This window comes from Saccostrea echinata, unplaced genomic scaffold, assembly GCF_033153115.1.
Source record: "Saccostrea echinata isolate AGI-Se365-2 ecotype Australia unplaced genomic scaffold, CSIRO_AGI_Sech_v1 ptg000056l, whole genome shotgun sequence".
NCBI lineage: Eukaryota > Metazoa > Mollusca > Bivalvia > Ostreida > Ostreidae > Saccostrea > Saccostrea echinata.
The window spans coordinates 13,083,589-13,106,445 of NW_026889805.1; the positions used below are offsets into that span (position 1 = coordinate 13,083,589).

General features: G+C 33.0%; 3 protein-coding genes across 4 annotated transcripts; all 3 read right to left on the reverse strand.

The window, feature by feature from the left end:
* Positions 1-551: 551 nt before the first annotated feature.
* On the reverse strand, positions 552-2,404 carry LOC133172927 (uncharacterized). 2 transcript variants are annotated; one of them, XM_061307778.1, is made up of 4 exons: positions 2,345-2,404; positions 2,036-2,189; positions 1,541-1,695; positions 552-1,462 (listed from the first exon to the last, which is right to left on the reverse strand). In XM_061307778.1, exons 3-4 carry the CDS (start codon positions 1,605-1,607, stop codon positions 555-557), a joined length of 975 nt encoding a protein of 324 aa, XP_061163762.1. In that variant the 5' UTR covers positions 1,608-1,695; positions 2,036-2,189; positions 2,345-2,404; the 3' UTR covers positions 552-554. The 2 variants fall into 2 exon arrangements, with proteins under 2 accessions (XP_061163762.1, XP_061163763.1); XM_061307779.1 differs by lacking the exon at positions 2,345-2,404 and having other exon boundaries at positions 1,559-1,695; positions 2,036-2,198.
* Positions 2,405-6,906: 4,502 nt separating this feature from the next.
* LOC133173856 (uncharacterized) lies at positions 6,907-12,554 on the reverse strand. Its single transcript, XM_061308929.1, has 3 exons — positions 12,257-12,554; positions 11,515-12,174; positions 6,907-7,205 (listed from the first exon to the last, which is right to left on the reverse strand). The coding sequence occupies exons 1-3, from the start codon at positions 12,552-12,554 to the stop codon at positions 7,114-7,116; spliced, it is 1,050 nt and encodes a 349-aa protein (XP_061164913.1). The 3' UTR covers positions 6,907-7,113.
* A 2,670-nt stretch (positions 12,555-15,224) lies between these two features.
* On the reverse strand, positions 15,225-22,053 carry LOC133173857 (L-proline trans-4-hydroxylase-like). Its single transcript, XM_061308930.1, has 9 exons — positions 22,047-22,053; positions 21,652-21,718; positions 21,468-21,549; positions 21,252-21,362; positions 19,157-19,251; positions 16,376-16,466; positions 16,095-16,224; positions 15,621-15,772; positions 15,225-15,461 (listed from the first exon to the last, which is right to left on the reverse strand). Exons 1-9 carry the CDS (start codon positions 22,051-22,053, stop codon positions 15,363-15,365), a joined length of 834 nt encoding a protein of 277 aa, XP_061164914.1. The 3' UTR covers positions 15,225-15,362.
* Positions 22,054-22,857: the final 804 nt, after the last annotated feature.

Sequence of the window (22,857 nt, forward strand, 5' to 3'; positions counted from 1 at the left end):
GTATTGCGCAGTATTGTAATATGAGAATGTCTAAATGCAGATTATTATCCCAAGGATACATTAAAATCTCATTACCTATATGCTTGTTTTTTATGAGTTGTTAAAATTTTAAATTGAGATATAGGAAAAACTGAACGTAAAATTGAAATGCATAATTTACATTATATAAATCTCGTAAATTTGAGTTTACATACATGTAACTCCAATACAATTTTGAAAATTCAACTTCATAGAAAAAAGTTATCTTGCAGGGGGAGGGGTGGGGCTATTGTGGATATTTATGACCTACCGAGAGAATTACATATTTATTTTCAATATTTCAATAATTTATAGCCAGGCCTTCCTTCTCTTTTCTTTATGAACATTTAAAACAGGAAATATACTCTAAAAATATTGCTCAAATTCATATGAAATAGAAAAAAAAATCAGTAACTCCTATCATAGGCTTGTACATGTAAAGAACCAAGCTTAATGATACTTTCTAAAATTAATAATTAGACTGCTAGTCAGTCTTTATGGCACGTTTACATTTGACATGAAAAATCATGAGATAATTATACTTGTTCTTTATTATGTGATATCAGTACATTAATCTCGTCCTCTTGGCATTCATCACCACTATACTCTAATACTGTATTAAGGGGAAACGATTTACTATTTTTCATCGTAAATGAAGAATATCCCAAACTCTGCTGACTTATTTTATACGGAGGTCGTCCTGGACTTTTGGGAGGACGAACAATAGGCACTGAAGTAGGAAAAATTGGTACTTCTATGGTTCTCTCAGAAACATTTGGCACATTTTCACAAATACCGACTTTGGGTAAAAAGAAATCCAGTTCCTCGTTATGTTTTTGTTCCTTATGGTGTTTATTTTCTACCTTATCTCTCTTTCTACAATTTATCACAGAACACAGACATAAACTGGAGAAAAAAATCATGATACTGCATGTTATAATCACAGGAATTATCCATTCTTGCTCATATCCGCTATTCTCAAGATCACTGACAGGAGTTAGAAAATTTTTACAACTTAAGGATGAATTGAGCTGTTCTTTTAAACTACAGAAATTTACATGACCACTTAAGACACAGAGAGTGTAGAACGTTCCTGGAAGTAAGTGCGGAATTTTCTGAACGGATTCTAATTTTCCAGGGTGAATACTGCACGTACTCTGGCTGTAATTTTGCCAATAATGAATTGTGATGTCATCAGTGACGTATTGCACAGAATCTTGAATTGGCTTCAAAGAATTTATTATTACTGTAAACGAAATGGACGACGACGTTATTTTGGACTCCAAAATTGACAACTTGCTTTCGCATCGTTGTCCCGCGTAACTTCCTATACACTCACATTTGGCCTTTGCTATGTAGCTTCCATTCTTGGATACTTCATTAATAATCATGCATGGACTTGAATGTTCACATTGTAATATATCACAGGGCGATTCTGTTGATACTAGATAAAAAAGATAAACAATCAGTTGACAAATTCAATGAAACTTTTCTTTCGTATACGATGTTTAATAATACGAACCTGAGGAATGGAGCTTACACATTTGCTGAAACGAGACAATCGTCAAAAAACGAAGTAGTGACTTCATTCCAAGGGAATTCTGTCACCATATTAGTACGTTTTTATTATGCCAATCCACGCGCATAGACAGATACTGGGTCTTCCTAATTTTTTATCTGTAAAGATAGAAAAAAAAATACGATTTAATGATAATTGCCAATACATAATACTGTTAATTTTGATCAGAATGAAATTCTCCACTGTGTTACTGAACAAGCCCATTATTAATATCTACAGACGACCCTTTATAGACCTATGGTAATACAACATATGGCGAGTTGCAGCATTCCTTGAATTATCATTGAAGGTGCCGTTCATATGTATGCTCTTGACGTAACATAGTTTTCAATGATTCATCGACGAAAAAAGTTTATTGATTTTAGTTTACACGAGTATTGGGCGATTAATTAGAAACATTTAAACGAACACAAGTTATATGTAAAGAGTAATTCTCACCTGAAGTGAATTTCCTTCTCACCTGCCTTTTGACAGGTAATAAGATGTGTAACAATCAGCCAGCGTTGATTGCCCCGTCCTTGATTAACCCTTTACGTGCTGTACGTTTTATGACTAATGTCAATAAGGGAAATACATTCGTCGGTCACCTTACCTGCTCAAAGATAAAAATAGCTGTAATTCAGGTAAACCTCGCTTGTTTAAATCTTTCTTTTTTAAAACCTAAATTAATACATGCGCAATTATGGAAGGAGTCAGCTCTCAGAATTAGAAAGAAATAAATACCAAATGTAGATATTTTTTTCTTACCTGTAGCCTGTTTAGTAGATCCAAATCAATTAAAGGTGTTACAATAAAGGTGTTACAACAGGTGATGAAGGCTGCTTTGTGTTAGCTCTGTTTACATTACTTTATTCCTCCGATCGATTATGTTTCTACTTCCTTAAACTAATTATTGCTTAAATATCTCCTTCCAAACCAGGAAATATTATCGTAATGTTTACTTGTCTTACATATTTATTCAAAATATCTTCTACCACCAGGAAAATTTTAATTTTACACTGTTCAATTTTTCTTTGAGGTATCTTAATAGAAAAATATGTTCAATCAACGTTGCCAATTACCTTTTTGATATCTTTTTAGTCTTAAGAGAAAAAAAAAGTTTTAAAATTGTTTATATTTTTCTTACGTATGTCATCTTCAATACTTTTGCATCTGTATTGTTTGTTAAGGTATGTCACTCCTGACACTAATGTTTGAAATCATTTTTAGCTCACCTGAGCTGAAAGCTCAAGTGACGTTTTCTGATCACCCACTGTCCGTCGTCCGTCCGTCTGTAAACTTTTCACATTTTCAACTACTTCTCAAGAACCACTGAGCCAATTTTAACCAAAATTAGTACAAAGCATCCTTGGGTGAAGGGGAGTTTAAATTGATAAAATGAAGGGCCAAACCCCATACAAGGGGAGATAATCAAGAAAAGACAGAAATAGTGTGGGGCCATTAAAAAATCTTCTCAAGAACAACTTGGCCAGAAAAGCTGAAACTTATGAAGGAGCATCTTGGGGTAGTGTAAATTCTAAATTGTTAAAATCATAACCCCCGGGGGTAGGGTGGGGCCACAATAGGGAATCCAAGTTTTACATTGAAATATTTAGAAAAAATCTTTTAAAATCTTCTCCCCAAGAACCACTTGGCCAGAAAAGGTGAAACTTATGTGAAAGCATCCATAGGTAGTGTAGATTCTAAATTGTTAAAATCTTGACTCCGGGGATAGGGCGGGGCCACAATAGGGAATCCAAGTTTTACATTGAAATACATTAGGAAAAATCTTTAAAAATCTTCTTCTCAAGAACCAATGGGCTAGAAATGCTGAAACTTATGTATCCTTGGGTAGTGTAATTTCTAAATTGTTAAAATCATGACCCTGGGGTAAGGGTTGGGCCACAAAAGGTATTACAAGGGGGTAAAGTTTGGTGAAAACCGCAGGGCCAAAGATACTCTGGTGAGCGTTGTGGCCCATCGGCCTCTTGTTAGATATTTACTCATACAGTATAACTAAAAATTGGGGGGGGGGGGGGTTCAATACATATTACTGAGCAACAGTACGATAAACTTGACCCTTTTGTACTTCAATATTTTATTAGATATTATAATGGCAATGTTTATAATCTTATTTTGTGTAAAATGGTTTAAATAAAATATTATTTTTAAAAAATGCCAAAGAATGCGTGTAAAATATTGTGTGACCTTTCGCACCAATAAAAATCATATTATGGATGTTAAAAATCTAAACACTTAATATAATATTTTCTTATATCGAGCTTTTCAAAAATTTAGTCTGAGCGATAAGAGGTATCACTTGTGTATCATGTAACTAAAAAAAAAATGAAATAAAAGTTGCCAATGATGTAAAGAATGGAGGCATACAAGGAGAGGACAATCGCCCGCTCTGAGAAAAGACGTTTCTCAATTCTAAAAGTTCATGACAAGTTATATTTTTCACAAATCGCATTGTCAATTCATCTTTTGCACATTTGCTTTCTTTATTTTGTTGAATAATTTATTGCTAAATAATTCATTTTTCACTTATGTTTCAAAGGTATGTGAAAAGAAAAAAGCGCATCAGATATGATTCGAACTCTCTCCAGAGTTCACTGTTAGACGCAAGACTGAACGTGTTAACCACTACGCTAAGAATTCTTTTTGTTATGTATGTGTGTGTCAGTGTTCTTTAAATAAACGAATCTGTTGACACATACTTTTTTTTCACAAATGTTTGATTTCATATAGAATGGGTTCAGATTTCACTTTTTTATGAAACATGAAATAGAGTTTACATTTATTATTCCATCATTTAAACAATAATGTAGAATGGAAACTTGAACCATTCATATCTAAAAATCATTTTTATGGCTCAAATATACTCATTTTCCACTAAATATCCTTAACTGTCAACTTTCAAAAACAATTATCAATTAATGAGTCATTCAATAAAATAAATGAATCAACTTTGTTGAAGATAACATTACTGACAACATAATTTTAGAAGAAAAATATAACTTTTCCGTGAACTTTGAAAATTGAGAAATATATTGTGTCCGAGCGGGGAACTGTCCTCGCCTTGTAGGCCCTTTTTCTTTGGAGATATGGGTCAAATTATACAAAATTCAAGGTAACGGCAAAGCTGATTTTATGTTGACTTTTTTCAATATATCTACAATTTGTGGCAGGTTATGTTGAAATACTATATGAAATATATGGAGATAATGAACAGTATTCAAGCTCAAAAGTCCATTAAATTTTTTGTAAAATTATATTTGAAACCTACTTTGAACATTAAGTACTCTCAGCATATAATGATGTGAAAATTTCTGTGTGTAAAAATATGTAGGACCAAAAGTTCCAGCATATTGAATGAATATTGAATAAATCGAACCTGGCATTTTTAATTCAAATATATTATAAAAATTAAATTGCTATTGATAATTTTAATCAGAGGTTCTGACCAATCTTTTCTCAAATGTTGACGAGTGGCAAACCTTATATATGCACAAACATGACAATGCATCTGTTTGGTGATGTTATATAAGCGCAGAGAAGGACATCTTACATCTTAAATATAATAAATGGTTCTACCTTTAGAATATATAAGCGATGATATAACTATCTAGGAATTTTTTATCATATATTTGTTTGAATCAGACACTTGATCGTTACCAGTACGATAATTTTTTTTTATATCTTTTTACATACTAAGACGGTTTATATTTTTTTCCACAAGATGCCCTTTTTGATGCTATTACTATGTCACGCTGCCTGTTTCTAATTCATACAGATATGATGAAGAATATATTACGTCACTCCGCTGTCATGTAAATCAATATTCACTTTGATTAGAAAAAATAATTATAATATTATTTTTTTGTACACATCAACACTAATTTGCATTTGTCGTTGTATACTATGTATGGTATTTTTATAAGTATAACGTTCAGATAAAAATTCTTGTGACGTATTTAAAAAAACACACAAATAATAACACATTTATAAACAATTTCAGCTTAATTTTCCATCATTTTTATTTGATTTAAGTTCAAATTTCCTTTTTTGATAACCAACAAAACTAACAAATATAAGCATCACAGATATATGGGGGTTTGGACGGACAGTATGTTCTAGTCTCTAGCTAGGCCATGGAAGTAGATTAACTATAGATCTAGTAGGGACGATAGAATTTCCTCACTCGCTGGAAGTACACAATGGGATTACCTTGCTGGTTATAACATAAGCAGGGGCAATAGGATGTCATTGTTAGATAGGCTATGGGAGTAGACATGGGATTACCTAGCTGGTTAAGGCATAAGAAGAGACAATAGGATATCATTGCTAGCTAGGCCATGGGAGTAGCAATAGAATTACCTAGCTGGTTAATGCATAAGTAGAGACAATAGAATTCCATTGCTAGTTAGGTTAAGGGCGTAGCAATAGGATTACCTAGCTGGTTAGGGCATAAGTAGAGACAATAGGATTTCATTGCTAGCTAGGTCATGGGAGTAGTAAAAGGATTACCTAGCTGGTTAAGACATAAGTAGAGACAATAGGATTTCGTTGCTAGCTAGGCCATGGGAGTAGACAATGGGGTAACCTACCTAGGTCATGGGAGTAGAAATAGGATTACCTAGCTGGTTAATGCATAAGTAAAGACAATAGGATCTCATTGCTATTTAGGTAATGGGAGTAGCAATAGGATTACCTAGCTGGTTAGGGCATAAGTAGAGACAAAAGGATTTCATTGCTAGCTAGGCCATGGGAGTAGAAAAAAGGATTACATGGCTGGTAAAGGCATAAGTAGAGACAATAGGATTTCATTGCTAGCTAGGTCATGGGAGCAGCAATAGGATTACCTTGCTGGTAAAGGCATAATTAGAGACAATAGGATTTCATTGCTAGCTAAATCATGGGAGTAGTAAAAGGATTACCTAGACAATTGAATGTCATTGCTATTTAGGCAATGGAAGTAGGAAGAGGATTATCTAGCTGGTTAAAGCATAAATAGAAAAAAAATGGATTTCATTGCTAACTAGGCCATGGGAGTAGAAAACTGATTACCTAGCTGGTTAAGGCATAAGTAGAGACAATAGGATTTCATTGCTAGCTAGGTCAGGTCATAGGAGTAGGAATAGAATTACTTTGCTGGTAAAGGCATAATTAGAGAAAATAGGATTTAATTGCTAGTTAGGTCATGGGAGTAGTAATAGGATTACCTAGCCGGTTAAGGCATAAGTAAAGACAATAGGATTTTATTGCTAACTAGGCCATAAGAGTAGACGAAGAGTTTACCTATCTTGTTAGGGTATAAGAAGGGGAATGCAGTAGGATTTCCTCTTAGCTAGGCCTTGGTTGGGGACTTAAAGGTTTTCTCGCTAGCTGAGATGTATCTAAAGACAATATTATCTTTTGCTTGTTGTGAAGTTGTGGAAGGGTCCATTGGATCTTCTCGCCTCATGGGTCATGGGTTTGGATGATAGGATCTGGCGAGCTTAACCATGGTTTGGATGATAGGATCTGAGACAATGCTACACAGGAGTCTGAGAAACGTCATCTGCGGTCACCCAAACCAATCTCTCTGTGGACTTCTCTGTGGAATCGTTCTGGCGATCTTCTAATTCTGAAGAATGATAAATGAGTAATAAACATCATTGCTTTTTGCTGTTATAATAGATTTTTTTTATTCATTTAAAAAAAAACTTTCTCATAATTCAGGGAAACTTAAGACGAAAAACTAAGTTTACAAATATTGTCATCTGTTCAATTTTACTATTTCCGTTAAATCTTATAACAAGAAAACTAATGAAAGCATTAAAAAAATATTTATCAAAATATTAATTCTTTGCTTATAATGTTTAGTTTTGAGGACGACTGAACCACAAATATTGGTTGTTCAGTTTTGATTTTTTGTGCGGGAATACTTTTTTTTTCTTTTTGGGTCATGAGCTTATATCAGGTGTATTTTTTTTTTTAAATCAGTAAAACCTCTGTACCCGGTGTCTTTTCTTAAAGCTCCCAAAATCACAAAATGACTTGTTCCAATCTTTTTTACTATTTGATAAACTGTTTATTGTGCGGTTTTCTAAAACGTCTATAACCAATTTAAAGTCTTGTAATATGCTGGAATATATATTGGAGTGATATATATTACCATATGCTAGTAATATTAGGAAGTGACTGTCTTCTTGTTTGCTAATTGCGACTGTTAATGCTGATTTAACGCTCGCAAACGGATGGCTGCAACCGTCAAATTAGTATTTAATGGTTGTAAATAGCATAGAAGATAACAGTTATTCACCTTATAAAGCAATTTATGCATTTTGTTTGATATTTACATCCTAATTATTTTGTTGAATTTGGCTTTTTTATTATATGAAATACCGAAAATATATGCTTGTGTTGGGTATTTCCGTTTTTAAATCGAAAGCTCTCAATATTGTTGGTGCTCATTCAATAAACATCAATGCATTAGCCAATCAGAATGCAGATTACAAAACAGTTGCATTAGAATAAAGTGTTGGTCGCAGTGTAACTATGGTCCAACAGAGTCTTTTTTTCTATGACATTTAAATGTTCACTATTTGAAGTCGATATTAACGATTTTAAGCTTCTTTTGATTGAATTCGCTTTTCCGTAGTTAGGTAAAACTTGTGAATAATTAAGTTCATGGTTTTCGGTAAATTGCTGGTATATTGTTCAGACAACTCATAACCATGAAATTGGTGTCAAGTAACTTAAAAAAAGTTCTATGCAATTTTTTTCTCGACAACAAGACAAAAATGATATATTTGATATCATTCACATGGTGTTCAAAGTTAGCATTAAAATAAGAATGCGCAGGAAATTTAGAATAAAACAGCTCCTGGTGAGAATTGTAATGTTTTCGTCTGTGCTAACGGTAGAATGGCAGAAATATGTGTATCCTTAAAACTTGTCTCCTTTACTTTTTATTTAAAGTAATAACGCTTCTGGTCCCATATCAGAAATTTAACAGTTTCTCTTGGTTACACTTGGGTTATAGTTAATTGTTTTGTCATTGAAGACAAATGAGGGACACTCAAAGTAATCACAAATATATACATGTATATCTTAGTGTAGTGCACTTTTGCAGCACCTTTTAAAAAAATAATAAAACATAGGTAATCAGAGATTACAGAGATCACCTCGCCTCGACGAATGTTGTCTTTAAGTAAGGCAAAGTCCCACACTAAAGTAATAATCTAGTAGTGTGCATCCCTAGATGCAATATTTATGCAATTTTGGTTTGATAGGGCTTGCAGTGACCTGGGAATTGACTTATCTAAAAACTTTAAACTAGTCACTCATGCAGGAAATGTACGTCAAATCCAGCATCTGAAGCAAGTTTGAGAGTGTTCATCCGTTGATGCAAGTTTGGTTCAGAAAGACTTTTTAGTTTCTTGGTAATGGACCTGTTCTAAAAACCTTAACCTGGTCACTCATCTCGAAAATGTAGGTCAGATTCAGCATCCGAAACAAGTCCAGTAGTGTGCATCCTTAGAAGTATCATCCATGCAAGTTTGGTCATCAAAGGGCTTATAGTTACTTGGAAATGAGACCTGCTCTAAAGATTTTAACTTTGTCACTCATCTGGAAAATGTATATCAGATCCACCACAGAAGCAAGCCTGGTAATGTATATCCTTAGATGTATCCATGCAATTTTAGTCAATATACGACTTATAGTTACTTAAAAATGAGATCTGCTCCAGAACCTTTAACCTGATCACTCATTCGAAAAAAGTGGGTCAGATCCAGCATCCCGAGTAAGTCCAGTAGTGTGTATCTTTATATATATGATCCATGCAAGTTTGGTCATCAAAGGGATTATAGTTACTTGGAAATGAGACCTGTTCATTTAATTTTAACCTGGTCACTCATCTGGAAAATGTAGGTAAAATCCAGCATCCCAACCAAACCTAGTAGTACGCATCCTTAGATGTATCATCCATGCTAGTTTGGTCAATATAGGGCTTAAAGTTACCTGGAAATGAGACCTGCTCCTTTAGCTTTAACCTGATCCAAAAACATTAATCTGGTCATTCTTTATCTGAATATGCAGCATCTGAAACCTTGATCGGTACAATGAGAGACACTAGAAGCATCCTTCACGCATCTCTGATCAATTTAGGGCATAGAAGTACTTGAAAAGAAATCTGCTCCAAAAACTTTGACCTAGGACGCCGACGACGAGGTATTATATAAGCTCCCCCAACTTCATTGAGGTGAGCTAAGAAGTAGAATAAACATAATTAATGTTTTCATAAGATCAATAAAACTGTGCAAGTTAATTTTCGAGGTCAAAAAGACAAAATTAAACGAATTTAAGAACATCAGACAACATTTATTTTTTGTTATTAAAGCTTTCCTGGTCTTCAGAAGTAAAAGCTTAAACTTGTTCCAAAGATTTGGGTACTTTATGGAACAATCATGCATCTTTTATCGTTTTACTATGCTGTTTTTGACAGTTAAAGGACAAGATAGGCTACGACCCCTTTTTGGCCCCTGGTTTGGGGTGTCTTTTAGAATGTTGCAACAGTTTATCAATGAAAACCTGTTGTCACCCCGACCACAAAATGAGTATTGGTTGTAAGTTATGGGATACACAGATGTCACAGGAAGGTCAGAAAATATGTAAATTTCCAAATTGTCTCATTTTTATGCAAATTTTCGTCGATTTTACAGCACATTTTGTTTCAGAAAACATAGAGCACAAGCTTGCCTATTTACCAGATTTATATATTTCATACACTAGTATCAGATGCATCTTGTGTATAAAAATCTCAGATAGGCAAGCTTGTGCTCTATGTTTCCTGAAGTGAAAAGTATCTTAAATTTGACGAAATTCCACCAGAATTGAGGAAATTCGGGAAAATGTCTTGCTTCTGCACCCTCTCTTGGCCCCCGTAAGCTTTGAATCAAAATTAGTGCTGGTTTTAAAACAAGCATCATTTTCAGTTCTTAACAACAAACTTGCCACAGTTTTAACTGTGTACAGATTTTTACATCAAACAAGGGGCCAGATTCGGCTGTTACCATACCTTGTCCTTTAAACATTCATCATTTTCTATCAGTAAAAATGTTTTTCGTTCATATTAGTACAATGTATCACCAAAAAGTTTCATTTTTTCCCTAATAGCTGTTTATGTTTGAAAGGCTTTTGTTCTCACATATAAGCGATAATTACGTGTCGTTTAAAATCGATCAAAGAGATTTTATCTTTATTGGGACACATACTTCTGTTTCCCACATATGGTCCCTCTATCTTGAAAAGGCAGGATGCTGCGCAAATTTCTATGTCTCGAAAAGATTGCAAAATCAAAATCAATACAAAAACTAATGAAATTGTACTCTGATAATAATTTTAAACACCCTATATCTGATTTGTACATTACTATGTCTGAAGGGAGCAACAAGATTCACCTTTGTTAAGATTATGATAATTACAATTGGCACATGTAGACTACATTTTATTTGTCTATCCTTATGAAACACTTTTGAAAATAATACAAATCTGTCTTGTTAAAAATAGACGTTACATATATTTCCTCAAGTCAAAAAAATGTGTTTTATCAGAATATTTTAACATCTAATGATTCATTTTAAAAGATTATAACTTTCAATTAGGTTTCTTGCAGAAATTATACCCTGCAGTCAAACCAGAACAGACAAGTAAGCTTCTATGAAAAAGTTGAAGATAACGAACAGTGATCTATCTCAAAAAATCTACAACAATACAAATATGTGAACAGGGCATACAACACTGACCCGAAAAATACAGAGGTGGGATCGGGTGTCAACGAGTAAACATTTTAAGTTATATATATATATATATATATATATATATATATATATATATATATATATATATATATATATATATATATATATATATATATATATGATACTCACCAGTTGTCTTTACTTTCTTGGGTTGAAAATCATAAGTATCACGTTTCTCGTGTGATTTTCTAATATCGTTGTAATGTTTATTACTGGGCTGTTCGCTGTCCAGAGTTCCGATGGGGTAACTTGGATAGGCTCCTTGAGAAAAGTCGATCTCTTTCTCTGGTGTATCTTCTGAAATGCTGGCGATTTCCACCGTAAATGGAGAGTTTTTTGTTAATTGTTTTGTATCACAGCAAACTGGGCTCAAAGACGCAGGTGTTCTGAATTTGTTACTTGCAATTTGAAGTTCATCTAGAATGTCATCGTCATTTTCATCTCTCCTCGTCGCAAAGCTAAGAAACCTTCTTTTTCTTTTGTTCTTCTTGAGTTTCTTTTCGATTTTTTTCTTTTTGTCAAAAGGAACTGAATAGTTATCTTCGTAATATAAATTTCCAATTTCAACTTTATCTTTAACAGTTTGTTCACAATCTTTAAACTGTAAACTTGATACATTTATTGACTGGTACTGAGCAGGCTTAGCATCCTTAAAAGTAGATTTGCCTTGTCTTGTACCTCCCCTATTTATTACCGGTTCTGGTAGCACTTGATCATATTCAGCTGGTGATCGGTATGGATCTGTTTCTGATCCTAATGAATGACTTTTACTTTCCTCCGCAACGGTCTCTGAAAAAGACAAAATTAATTTATCTTGAATGAAATCTAATTTTTACCAAAAAACAAAAATTCATAAACTCATATGACGCACCAAATTGATGAGGCTGATCCATCTGGAACTCTCTCATTATGCTCTTTATTTGACTGGTCGAGAAACTCTGCATAAGTTCTGTCCATTGGTTTCCATGGGTGTGACAACTAAGTGCCCCAATTCTGGGACGCTTTATGCTGAAAGCTAAATCCAAATAGTCGCGCTGAGATTGTCGGCTTCTTTCTTTCTTCCTACGATATCGCCAAAAAGAGGCACCAAGAAAAATCGTCATTATAAGGAAAATAGATATTGTAGGTATCCAGTAGAGAAAAGCCGTCTCTGGGTCTAGCTTATGCATCTTTTACTACTATGGATCCAGATTAAAGTCAGGCACTAAGTCAGACTTTATCGTGCTTGTGATTACCGCCTCTTTCTGTTGTTCAAGTGAAAATCGATTCGACTAAAGAAAAAAAACATCGATCTTATAAATCAGCTTCCTTTCTGTCATATAGGTTGGGCATGATTGGATAATTTACTTGGAGATGGAACTTTTTAATACCTGATTAGAGGCTTTCAGACATTAATTTCTATCTAGTTATTGTGAACTTCAAAGACTAAAATTGAAAGTAAACGTTTATAGTAATATGATGAGGTTTGTATATACGTCAGAATTTTTTTTAAAACAATTTTTTTTTGGATTAGGTTTCTCTGAAATCTGGTTGCTACATAACACGTTTAATAATACATCAGCAAGAGCAGCAATATCTTGTAATCCTACTCCTTGAATCGCTATCAAAACAGAGACAGGCACGAATGTTTTGTCAAATCTGTATCTAATTATAAGCAAATCTATCAACAGGCCTATGAGTATAGTAATAATAAAGAGAATGTGGTTTCATATCAGAATAATTCACTGTCATATTGTAGATTAAACTTGCACATATATGAAACAAATTCAATTTAACAACTGGAATAATTGATTTTTTTTTTCAAAATTATATTCTAAGTGAACAATAGAAAACACGTTCGTCTAGAAAAATAGATTTTTTATAAAGGCTTGTGCTAAACTTACTTTGAATTTATTTCATACAGCCTCAAAAGTCCTTTGAGTTTAAATGAAACATTGTGAAATAATATTGACATACCGAAATTCTTGGACGGAAATGTAGCGATGGTGACGCTACTTGGCTCTACCATTTGCTCTATAAACATATTGATTAAACGTTCAATTCGAAGATCAATTCCCTACCTGTCGATGAGCAAGAGATAAGCAGTTTTAGTAAATTATTTAGACGTTTATTTATATGTGGCAAATAATTTAATTGATAAATATTGAGTTTATTAATAATAAATGTAATCGTTTCCGTTTTGATGCTATGCTTTGTTACGTATGAATAAGACGTGACACGAGTCATGGGGCATATTCTTCCTATAGTAATCAAAGTTACAGGCCCGTAGGAAGCAATTTCAGTTGGGGGGGGGGGGGGCACAGCCATACATTTTCAGTTGAGGGGGCACTATCAACTACCAAAAATTTCTTGACAAGCAAAAAAAAAGGTCATCAGACGTTTTTATTGAGGAGGCACAGGCATATAGTATCTCTGTTTTCTATAGTAATCTATATATCGGCAAAATTATTGGGGGGGGGGGGCACGGCCCCCGTGCCTGTCTCCCCCCCCCCCCCCCCGGTTCCTACGGCCATGAGTTATATGATTATGTTCATTTATTCCAACATTTTAAAGCAAAGATGAAACGTGACGTTGCTTTAGACATTTGACGTTATTATCTGTGCGCCGTAAGGTGATGCCACACATAACTTAAAATCGCATATGTTGTTTATTTGAGCATATATCAATTTGAAATTTGCTATGTACATTGATAAAAAAATAAAAAATGTACTGAAGAGTAGGGAAAATTTTAGAAAGCAATATTTTTCACTATAGACACCTTATCGACAAGCTTACCGGATAACCCTCTCATATATATATATATATATATATATATATATATATATATATATATATATATATATATATATATATATACATACCAAGTATGTTTCAATGTTTCAGTAAGCCGAACACTTCATTAATCCGGGCAATTTGCTCGGAAACACAAGTGTCCGGATTAACAAGGCGCAACTGTTTGTTAGAACATATATACTGGTGATACACATAAAAAGGCAAAAATCACTTTATACCACGTGTGATGCACAACTTCAAAGGAACAAACCGGCTTTATTATTAACCTTAAGTAAGTCAAAATTATAATATATGAAACGCGAGTAGATTCATTGATATTTATTATTCAGTTAGAATAATTCTTTATGGCAACATACAGTATGCTCTTTGTTCAGTGATAGATTATTCCACATAATCCTTAAAAAGAAACGGGACATCAATTTGGAAAAAAATTGGTAGTCTGTTTTGATTTTATTTTTTGTTTCGATTTAATAATAAATTGATCAAACAAGAACTATGCGTTTTCTCTGCTGCCACTGAGAAATGTATTCCCTGTTCATTAATTATTAAATGTGACATGTAAACTCAGTATTTTGTATAGGGATTGATAAAAACAACGCGGTCTATTTAAAGTAGGGTTTTCACAACACTGCCATGAATCTACATTACAATATTAGAAAACAGAGCATAAAAAAGAATTGTACAATAATTCTATTCATTTCAAATTAATGTAAACAAATGGAATTTCTCTCTGACAGGAATTCATTAAATATTTAATGATAAAAAGCATTTGTACTGTCATAGGTACATAGTGGGCTAACGTAAGAAGATTCAGTTAGAGACATTGCGTGTAAAAATCAGATATCTTGCGTGTTCTTCCCACAACGTGATGCGTCAATTCTCAGTGAAATCTCTTTTTAGTTTCCTGGAAATATTGATTGATTAGACATATGCATGTAAAAATATAATTCAGAATATAAAGATATTTATTATTATTTTTTTTTTTTTCTTTCTTTTTTTTTTTTTTTTTTTTTTTTTTTTTGAAAGTTGATTTATTCTATTTACATAATAAACAATATCAATGTTGTTGTTGTTTTCCCAGTCTCTCTTCAATATTGAATTATTCTATATAATTTATTTCCCAGTGTTTTCTTCTATATTGCAAACTTTGAGTACATGTGTTCCTTCTCATACATAAGACATATCTATTTGGCCCTTGAAGTTGAACTTTCCTTCGGGTCCATAAATTTCTTTCCAGTAAAGTCTGTATAATTTTCACAATCTTTGATGGCAGAATTTGGTACCTGTGAATTATATATATATATATATATATATATATATATATATATATATATATATATATATATATATATATATATATTGGGGGGTGTAACTCTTCGGCTGTCAATTAATCTAATTTCTTTTGTTTCTTGTCAATAACTGACTTTAAATATTAAACAAACCTTTGTAAGAGGAGTGTAGCAGGGGTGATGGTGAACTTTGACTGGGTTATTGTGACGTGTATTATAACACATAAGGTACGCCCATCGCCGTCTGTCGGAATCATTTGGTCCGCTGCAGTGAAGCAGATTACAGTGGAAAATCAGGGCGTCCCCTAAAAATGGAAATATATCTTAACAGATCTTTATTACACCTAAAAATAGTATAAAAGTTCTTTTTTCAATTATTTTTCTTAAATGAAAGCAAATGATCATTGTTATTCGTGACCACTGTTACACACATATATAAAATCACGAGTAAAACATAGATAGGAATTGGGCAATAATGATCTGAAAAGGTGATATAATAATTGCAATTTATGCAAATTACCCATACAGATTTTTTTTCAGTTATGATAATTTCTATCCTCTCTTCTGAACAAAATGAATGACTTTGGGTTTTTAATATGAATATAATATGCAATAAATGAAACTTACCTGGGTCTAATTCTACATATACTAGGTCCAGTTTCTTTTTGAGTTCTCTAACTCTGTCAATGTCTGCCGCTGTCTGACCAGCTACCATACTGTGGTCAATTCGATCACATTTGTGTGATCCCTTCAGAACCTTCCACAATATAGATTTATAGTAGTACATTACAAACAACGAAATCTTCGGATGACCAACAAGATTATGGTCGTGCACAGCAGAAAACTAAATATAATAACCAGGGTTTTTTTATGTTGACATGTATGATAGAATTTCCTAGAAGTTTCACCTTCAAACAGCCATTACTTTTTTCACACTTATCCAAAGCCACAAACACTGTCAGCATTTCTGGGAAGAGACATCCATTTTTGTACCAATAACTAGATAATTTAAAAAGGAAAGTCTGTATATGTTTTAGGAAAATACGTGGAATTCAAAGCTTCATTAACAATAAATATCTTGAACTCACACACACATGTATACGTTTCATATAAATCTAAAACAAAGAGGCAAGTGCAATACAAAAAATTAATCTAATACTAGGAGGAATTTAATTTTATGTAGTAAATGTTAGCACAGATTAAAGAGGACTAAAATTAAGCATTTTGTCTGCATTAAAACTGAGAGGAATGGGATGGTCGTCAATAATATTTTTTTTAATTTCCAGATATTTGGTCATATAAGTATTATACATATCTTTCATTTTTGACCTTAAAGTTTCTCTCATAAAAATCTTTTAATTACAAAGATACATTACAAGATTCATTGATTGTTTTCCCAAGCCATTGTCTATATTCCTCATTATGATATTTTTCTGCTGTGAAGGAAAAACTTCAGACGTACTGTGCTACTAGTAACATGTATTCAAAAAGTTTTTAATTTTAAATTTTTTAAAAGTTCTGATGACTTTTTGAGAATACACAAGATTTTCCAAAACCAATACCTGCCGTTAAGGAGGAACTTTAGAGGTACTGTGCTACTATATAGTGCTACTTTTTCTCAGGAAGTGATGTTAATCAAATGTGGATTCTCAAAAATTCAAAAGAACATTTAGAAAATTTAAAATCACAAGATTTTTCCAAAATCAATAACATTAAAATATATAATTTTTCTACACTTTGTACAGTCATTCTTTACAATAAAATAAGATGGGCTTTCTGAAATCATAAGCAACAGCACCTCAATAAAACAATGTTTTATATTGTGATTGACCACCTACTTAATAAATTTGCTTTAAAAAACAATCTGATTTAAAACACAAGTAGTCTGAAGTTGATATTAAAGGGATGCTGACAATATCTATGTAGTCCTTGGAGACCAGGTCTTCCAATACCCTTTTAAAATTAGATGGGCACTTACATTGCCCCTTTATTAGTGGATATGGTTTATATTCTTACGAAGCGGAATTAATTCAAAATCTTCAACAAAAGAAGAAACAAACCTGGTGTGGTCTGTTATTCTATTTTTAGATATATCAACGACGTTTTATTAATTAATAATAGTTGCTTTTATTCCTATGTCAACTTGATATATCCTTGTGAACTTGAAATAAAAGACACCACAGAGTTATCACATCCTTTTCTTATTCGGATGTTTTACTGACTGTATACATTAATGGCAAACTAGCACCTACACTATATGATAAACGAGATGACTCCAGCTTTTCCATCGTCAGCTTCCCTTATTTATGTAAAAATATTCATTATCACCTACATATGGTGTTTATCTCTCCCAGCTGATTCGGTACGCTAGAGCATGCTCTACATGAATTTTTAAACTGTGACAAGCTACTGACACATAAGTTGATCTTACGAGATTTTCAACAACATCTTTAAAAGTCGGAATTTTGCAAATTCTATGGTCGTTATAACAGCATTGTTTGCAAATACAACCTATAGCTGGATTGTATTTTACCTGACATGTTTCACACCAATTGGTCGGCCATTGTTTTGACTACGGAATACTCCATTTGCTTGCTCAATACAGAGGGCTAATGACACGTGTTACCGTCGACAGGGGATACTTACTCATCCTAGACACCTTATCCTACCTCCCTTTTTTCCAGGGGTCTGTTTTTTGCCCAGTTCACGATTTCTATTGTTTGCAGGATTTACCTGATCAATCACTATTTGGTCAACCTGGCCCATTCAAAATTTTTACCACTGATTATTTTTACAACAAAATTTGCTATATCTGATCTGAAAAAAGATTTCTATTTACATAAATAGTACATGTAATTAAAAGGTTTTTGATGTCTTTATATTACGTAGCATGCTTTTATATGTTCTTTTCTACTAAATTTTCTTCCCTGTTGTCAACAAAACTGCATTGTCCATTTTTCGCAGCATTCAAACCTTCACAAAATGTAATAACTGCAGGAACTTCTAAACGAAACTTTATTTTTGACTTTTTTAAATAAAAAATGATCTAAAAGAGCTACTGGGCGATCCTAATATTGGTTCTACTATTTCTAGAGTTTATACTTCCTCCATTAACGATGGGGAGGACTTATTTTAAATTAACAATTCAATCAAGTCAATTTATACATTGTTCTCATAATAATAACACTAATATTCATGTTTAATGTTCTTTCAATTATTTTTTCACACTTAAAGACTAATTTATTTCAGTGGTTAGAGCGTTTGCTCTAAAGTCGCAGAGTAAGGAGTTAATCCTTATGTCGCGGGTGTGAATCCATTTGCGCTACGTGGAAACCGGTCTTTCGGATGAGACCGTATAAACCGAGGTCGCCTGTCAAAGTAGCTGTTGGCACGAAAAAGATCCCTCATTGCTCAAATGCCGAGTACAGATCTTAATTTGCAGCCCTTCATCGGCAAGTGGTGGATTCTCAATATGAGTGAAAAATTCTCGAATGGACGTTAAACAAACAAACCAAAAAAACTAATTTATTTCTAAAAAAAAAAATAAATAAAAATAATAAGATTCCAATTCAGATCATATAATATGAACAGTATATGAATTTCCTATCGTTATAATGTCTTGCATTTATTTCTAATTCGTTTAAAATATATTCGTAGATTGTATATTTATTATTAAGTCTAAAGTCTACCCGTAGTCTTGGTGCCACAAGAAAGTTCCCCCTGACTTGGCATTTTTCTGGATTAACTTCCCATGGTAATGATAAACTTCGTCTCCTCCAAGTAACTAAATCAAATTTTTTAAAAAAAGTTATCTTTTTCTTAGGACATAAAACACAGATATAGAGTTATAGCGAGCGCAGCGAGCTTAATAGAATAACGTGTAAGAAAAGAGGAAAATCGGAATGACATATACGTCAGGCAAATTTTGGTGTGAAACCTTCCCAGAATTCCCCCACTACTAGGATTCCATGCCATAATGGCTAATATAAAAATCATATATAATATAAAAGGCATGCAGTTTTAATAGAGCTTAAAAGAAACAAAAAATAATTTAAAATTTCAAGGAACTTTTGGAAAATTTGAAATCACAAAATTTTACCAAAATCAACAACATAAAAACTTACGACTTTTCAACTTTATATACAACCATTCCCCATGATAAATTAAAGTCCAGGCTTTTTGATATCATTTACAGCTGTCAGTATAACATGTAGGGAGAGTGCGAATTAAGTTTTTAGAACTTGTGCCCAATCCCACTGTATATATTTATTGCAATAAAATATTTCAAATCAGCTGTTTTTTCAATAAAAATGGAACTCGTAAATATACTTACCTTGTCATTGGTTATTTGCAAAATAATTTTGTTAAAAAACATTCGGCACTCTGAAGTCGATATTAAAAAGATGTTCGAGTTTCTGATTGACAATATATATGTGGTTTTTGGAGACCAGGTCTTCCAACAATCTGTTGGAATTCACATGGAACCAATTGCGCCCCGTTATTAGCAGACCTATTTTTTGTATTCATATGAAGTAGAATTTGTTCAAAATCTTATACATGAAAAAAAGAAAACACTTGCTGTGGCCTTCAAATCGACATTTAAATATATCGACGATGTATTGTCAATTAACAATGGTTATTTCCATTCTTATGTCGATACGATATATCCCGGTGAGCTTGAGATAAAATATACCACAGAGTCTTACACATCTGTTTCATATTTGGATATTTTACTAGAAAAAGACGTTAATGGTATTGTAACAACCAAGTTTTATGTGGTGACTTTAACTTTTCAACCATCAACTTCCCTTACTTATGTAACAATATACCTTCATCACCTGCATATGGGGTTTATATCTCTCAGTTGATTCGATACGCAAGAGCATGCTCTACGTATGAGCAATTTCTAAAACGAGGTAAGTTATTGACAAACAAGTTGATGAAACAAGAATATCAGTAGTCTCGTTTGAAGTCGTCATTTTGTAAGTTCTATGGTCGATACAATGACAATGTCAGCAAATACAATTTATCATTAAGTCATATGCTGACTGACTTTTTTCATACTAATTGTTAGGCCATTATTTACACATCGAATTGTCGACGGATTTTTTCCGTTATTTCCCGATCATGACAAGGAGCACACGGCGGGTGTGCCCGGTAGACATGGGATGCTCACTCCTCCATGGTACCTTATCCCACCTCTGATGTTTTAGAGGTCTGTGTTTGCTCTGCTCCAAAATTTGTATTGTTTAATGGACTTTTGAGTTTGAATACTGTTCGTTGTCTCCGTACATTTCATTACAGCTACTCTACAATGTATTTCGTGAAATATTGCACTAGGCCTGTAGTTCTACCAGACGCTCGGCTGTCTCCGTAAATTCATGTGATGTCACATTCTAGACTGTGTCTCGTGCGGTTTGAAGTTTGAAGACGCGGATCAATGTTACAAGTGTAAGCTATGTAACGGTTTTTTATGATACAACGGCGCTCGCCCCAACGGTCACACCGTAAAACATATTAGATAATTTGCATTGTTAACTAGGAAATCTAAATTGCTAAAACGTCGGCATGTGAATTATGTGCTATCCCATGATGTTTTTCTAATTTCTTTTCTTCAATGAATTTACAATAGTAATGCCCTCTTTTGATAAATAATGTACTTTTTTAAAGTGTATTATATTTATCTATAGCGTTTTCTCTCTTAATTTTTTTCTAGTTTTTTAGTCCCCTAATCTAAATAATATCACTGTGAATTCATGATATGAAATATCAGAAATATGATACCTTTTCCGCTGCATTGACCACTTTTTCAGATCTAGCTGCCATTCCTGTGACATCATTTCCGGGATGACACCACACCGTCAGATTAACCTCTCGTCCCAAACTGTCATCTACCTGTGTCAAAATGTCAACGATATCTGTGAGTTTTTCCCAAACAGATTCAATTAATTCGTTTAATTCATGTTATACAAATCTGTGCTTCGTATTTAATCTACGTACCCTCATTTTATTGTTGACAACTTCTTCGGTATCTTCAAAGCATTTCTTTAGTTTTCGGACTTCTTCAGCATCAAAGAAGTTTCTTGAATAAATTGAGAAAAGAGAGCTTTTTTCCTTTTTAAATATGTTGCAATTATTTTGAATACATCACAATTCTGTTTTTATGAGTTTTTGTCAAACTTACTTTATAATGATAAATCCATTGTCATTAAACTCCTTTAACCTCTCTTTTGTGATTTCAAAATTATTTCCTAAAAATACAGAAACACTGTGTAATGCGCATGAATTATTCATTGGAATATTCAGCTAAAAATTATTAGTAACTAAACTTCACACTTTTATGATAGAAACTAGAGACCATATATTGCTGTACTTTTTATATTGTGTTTACGTTTTCTTGATTCCTTACCATGTTGATGATTAACGAACGATCGATATGCATTGCTGTAGTTTTTATTATCGTTAAAAAACGTTATATAATCCACATATACTTACAAAATATCGTGGAAGGCGGTAGATATAACCTGCTTGGAGAGAACTTCCAGTCCTCTCTTTCTTTTTTAAGGATATTTTTCTTACCTGACATATCTACTGTCCTCCTGATATGCCTAAATACAATGTTGATATACCTTGCATATTGTCCAGCTATCAGCTGCGATGAAATGTATAAACATGTCCCAGTGAAGCAGTGATAATACGTATAAAGTACTATAAAATAAAGGTGTCCTAAATCTGAATATTTTTAGGCTACTACAAGTAATTTATAGCTTAAATTTTAGTACTTATCACTTTACTCTTTACACTTTTCCCGAATTAATCATTTTACAGTAGTATGATTCTAATCCCGCAAATAATTTATTGTCCTCCGCTTTTGAAAAAGCGAGGGACATTAAGTCTCATTCGTCCGTCAGTCTGTCCATCTGTCACCTAACATTAAACTTTAACCTTGTAATAATTTTTTAATGAGAGGAGATAAGGATTTCATATTTTACATGTACCTTACCTGTGACAAGACCTTTCCAAATATACTATGAATTTCAACCCCGGCACCTTGAAATTTGACCTATTTTTCAAAAATTGGTTAAAACTTCAGAGAATATATGGTATTCATATTTGACATGTGCATTACCTGTGACAAGACGTTAACTATGACACCTTTCAGAAAGAACTATTACTTTTGACTTCATGACCTTGACCCTGAAGTTTGACATAATTATCGAATACTTTTAACTTTGGCCATAACTTTTGCTCCAGAGGAGACACGGCTTTTATATTTTTTTTCACATGTACATTACTTGTGACAAGACTTTCGGATTGTATTATGATTTTGGACCTCATGACCTTGATCTTGAAGTTTGATGTAGTTTTGAGAAGCTTTAATCTTTGCCGA

Bases quoted from the DNA above. Each gene is read 5' to 3' on its own strand.
- LOC133172927 (XM_061307778.1), bottom strand. From the start codon at position 1,607: ATGAAGTCACTACTTCGTTTTTTGACGATTGTCTCGTTTCAGCAAATG. The intron at 1,463-1,540 runs GTTCGTATTATT...TTTTTTATCTAG, and splicing joins GTGTAAGCTCCATTCCTCAG to TATCAACAGAATCGCCCTGT.
- LOC133173856 (XM_061308929.1), bottom strand. From the start codon at position 12,554: ATGCATAAGCTAGACCCAGAGACGGCTTTTCTCTACTGGATACCTACA. The intron at 12,175-12,256 runs GTGCGTCATATG...TGTCTTTTTCAG, and splicing joins GGATCAGCCTCATCAATTTG to AGACCGTTGCGGAGGAAAGT. The intron at 7,206-11,514 runs GTGAGTATCATA...ATCATTCTTCAG, and splicing joins CAAGAAAGTAAAGACAACTG to AATTAGAAGATCGCCAGAAC.
- LOC133173857 (XM_061308930.1), bottom strand. The intron at 21,550-21,651 runs GTAAGTTTGACA...AATTTATTCAAG, and splicing joins AATGGATTTATCATTATAAA to AAACTTCTTTGATGCTGAAG. The intron at 19,252-21,251 runs GTATCATATTTC...AATTTGATTTAG, and splicing joins TGGTCAATGCAGCGGAAAAG to TTACTTGGAGGAGACGAAGT.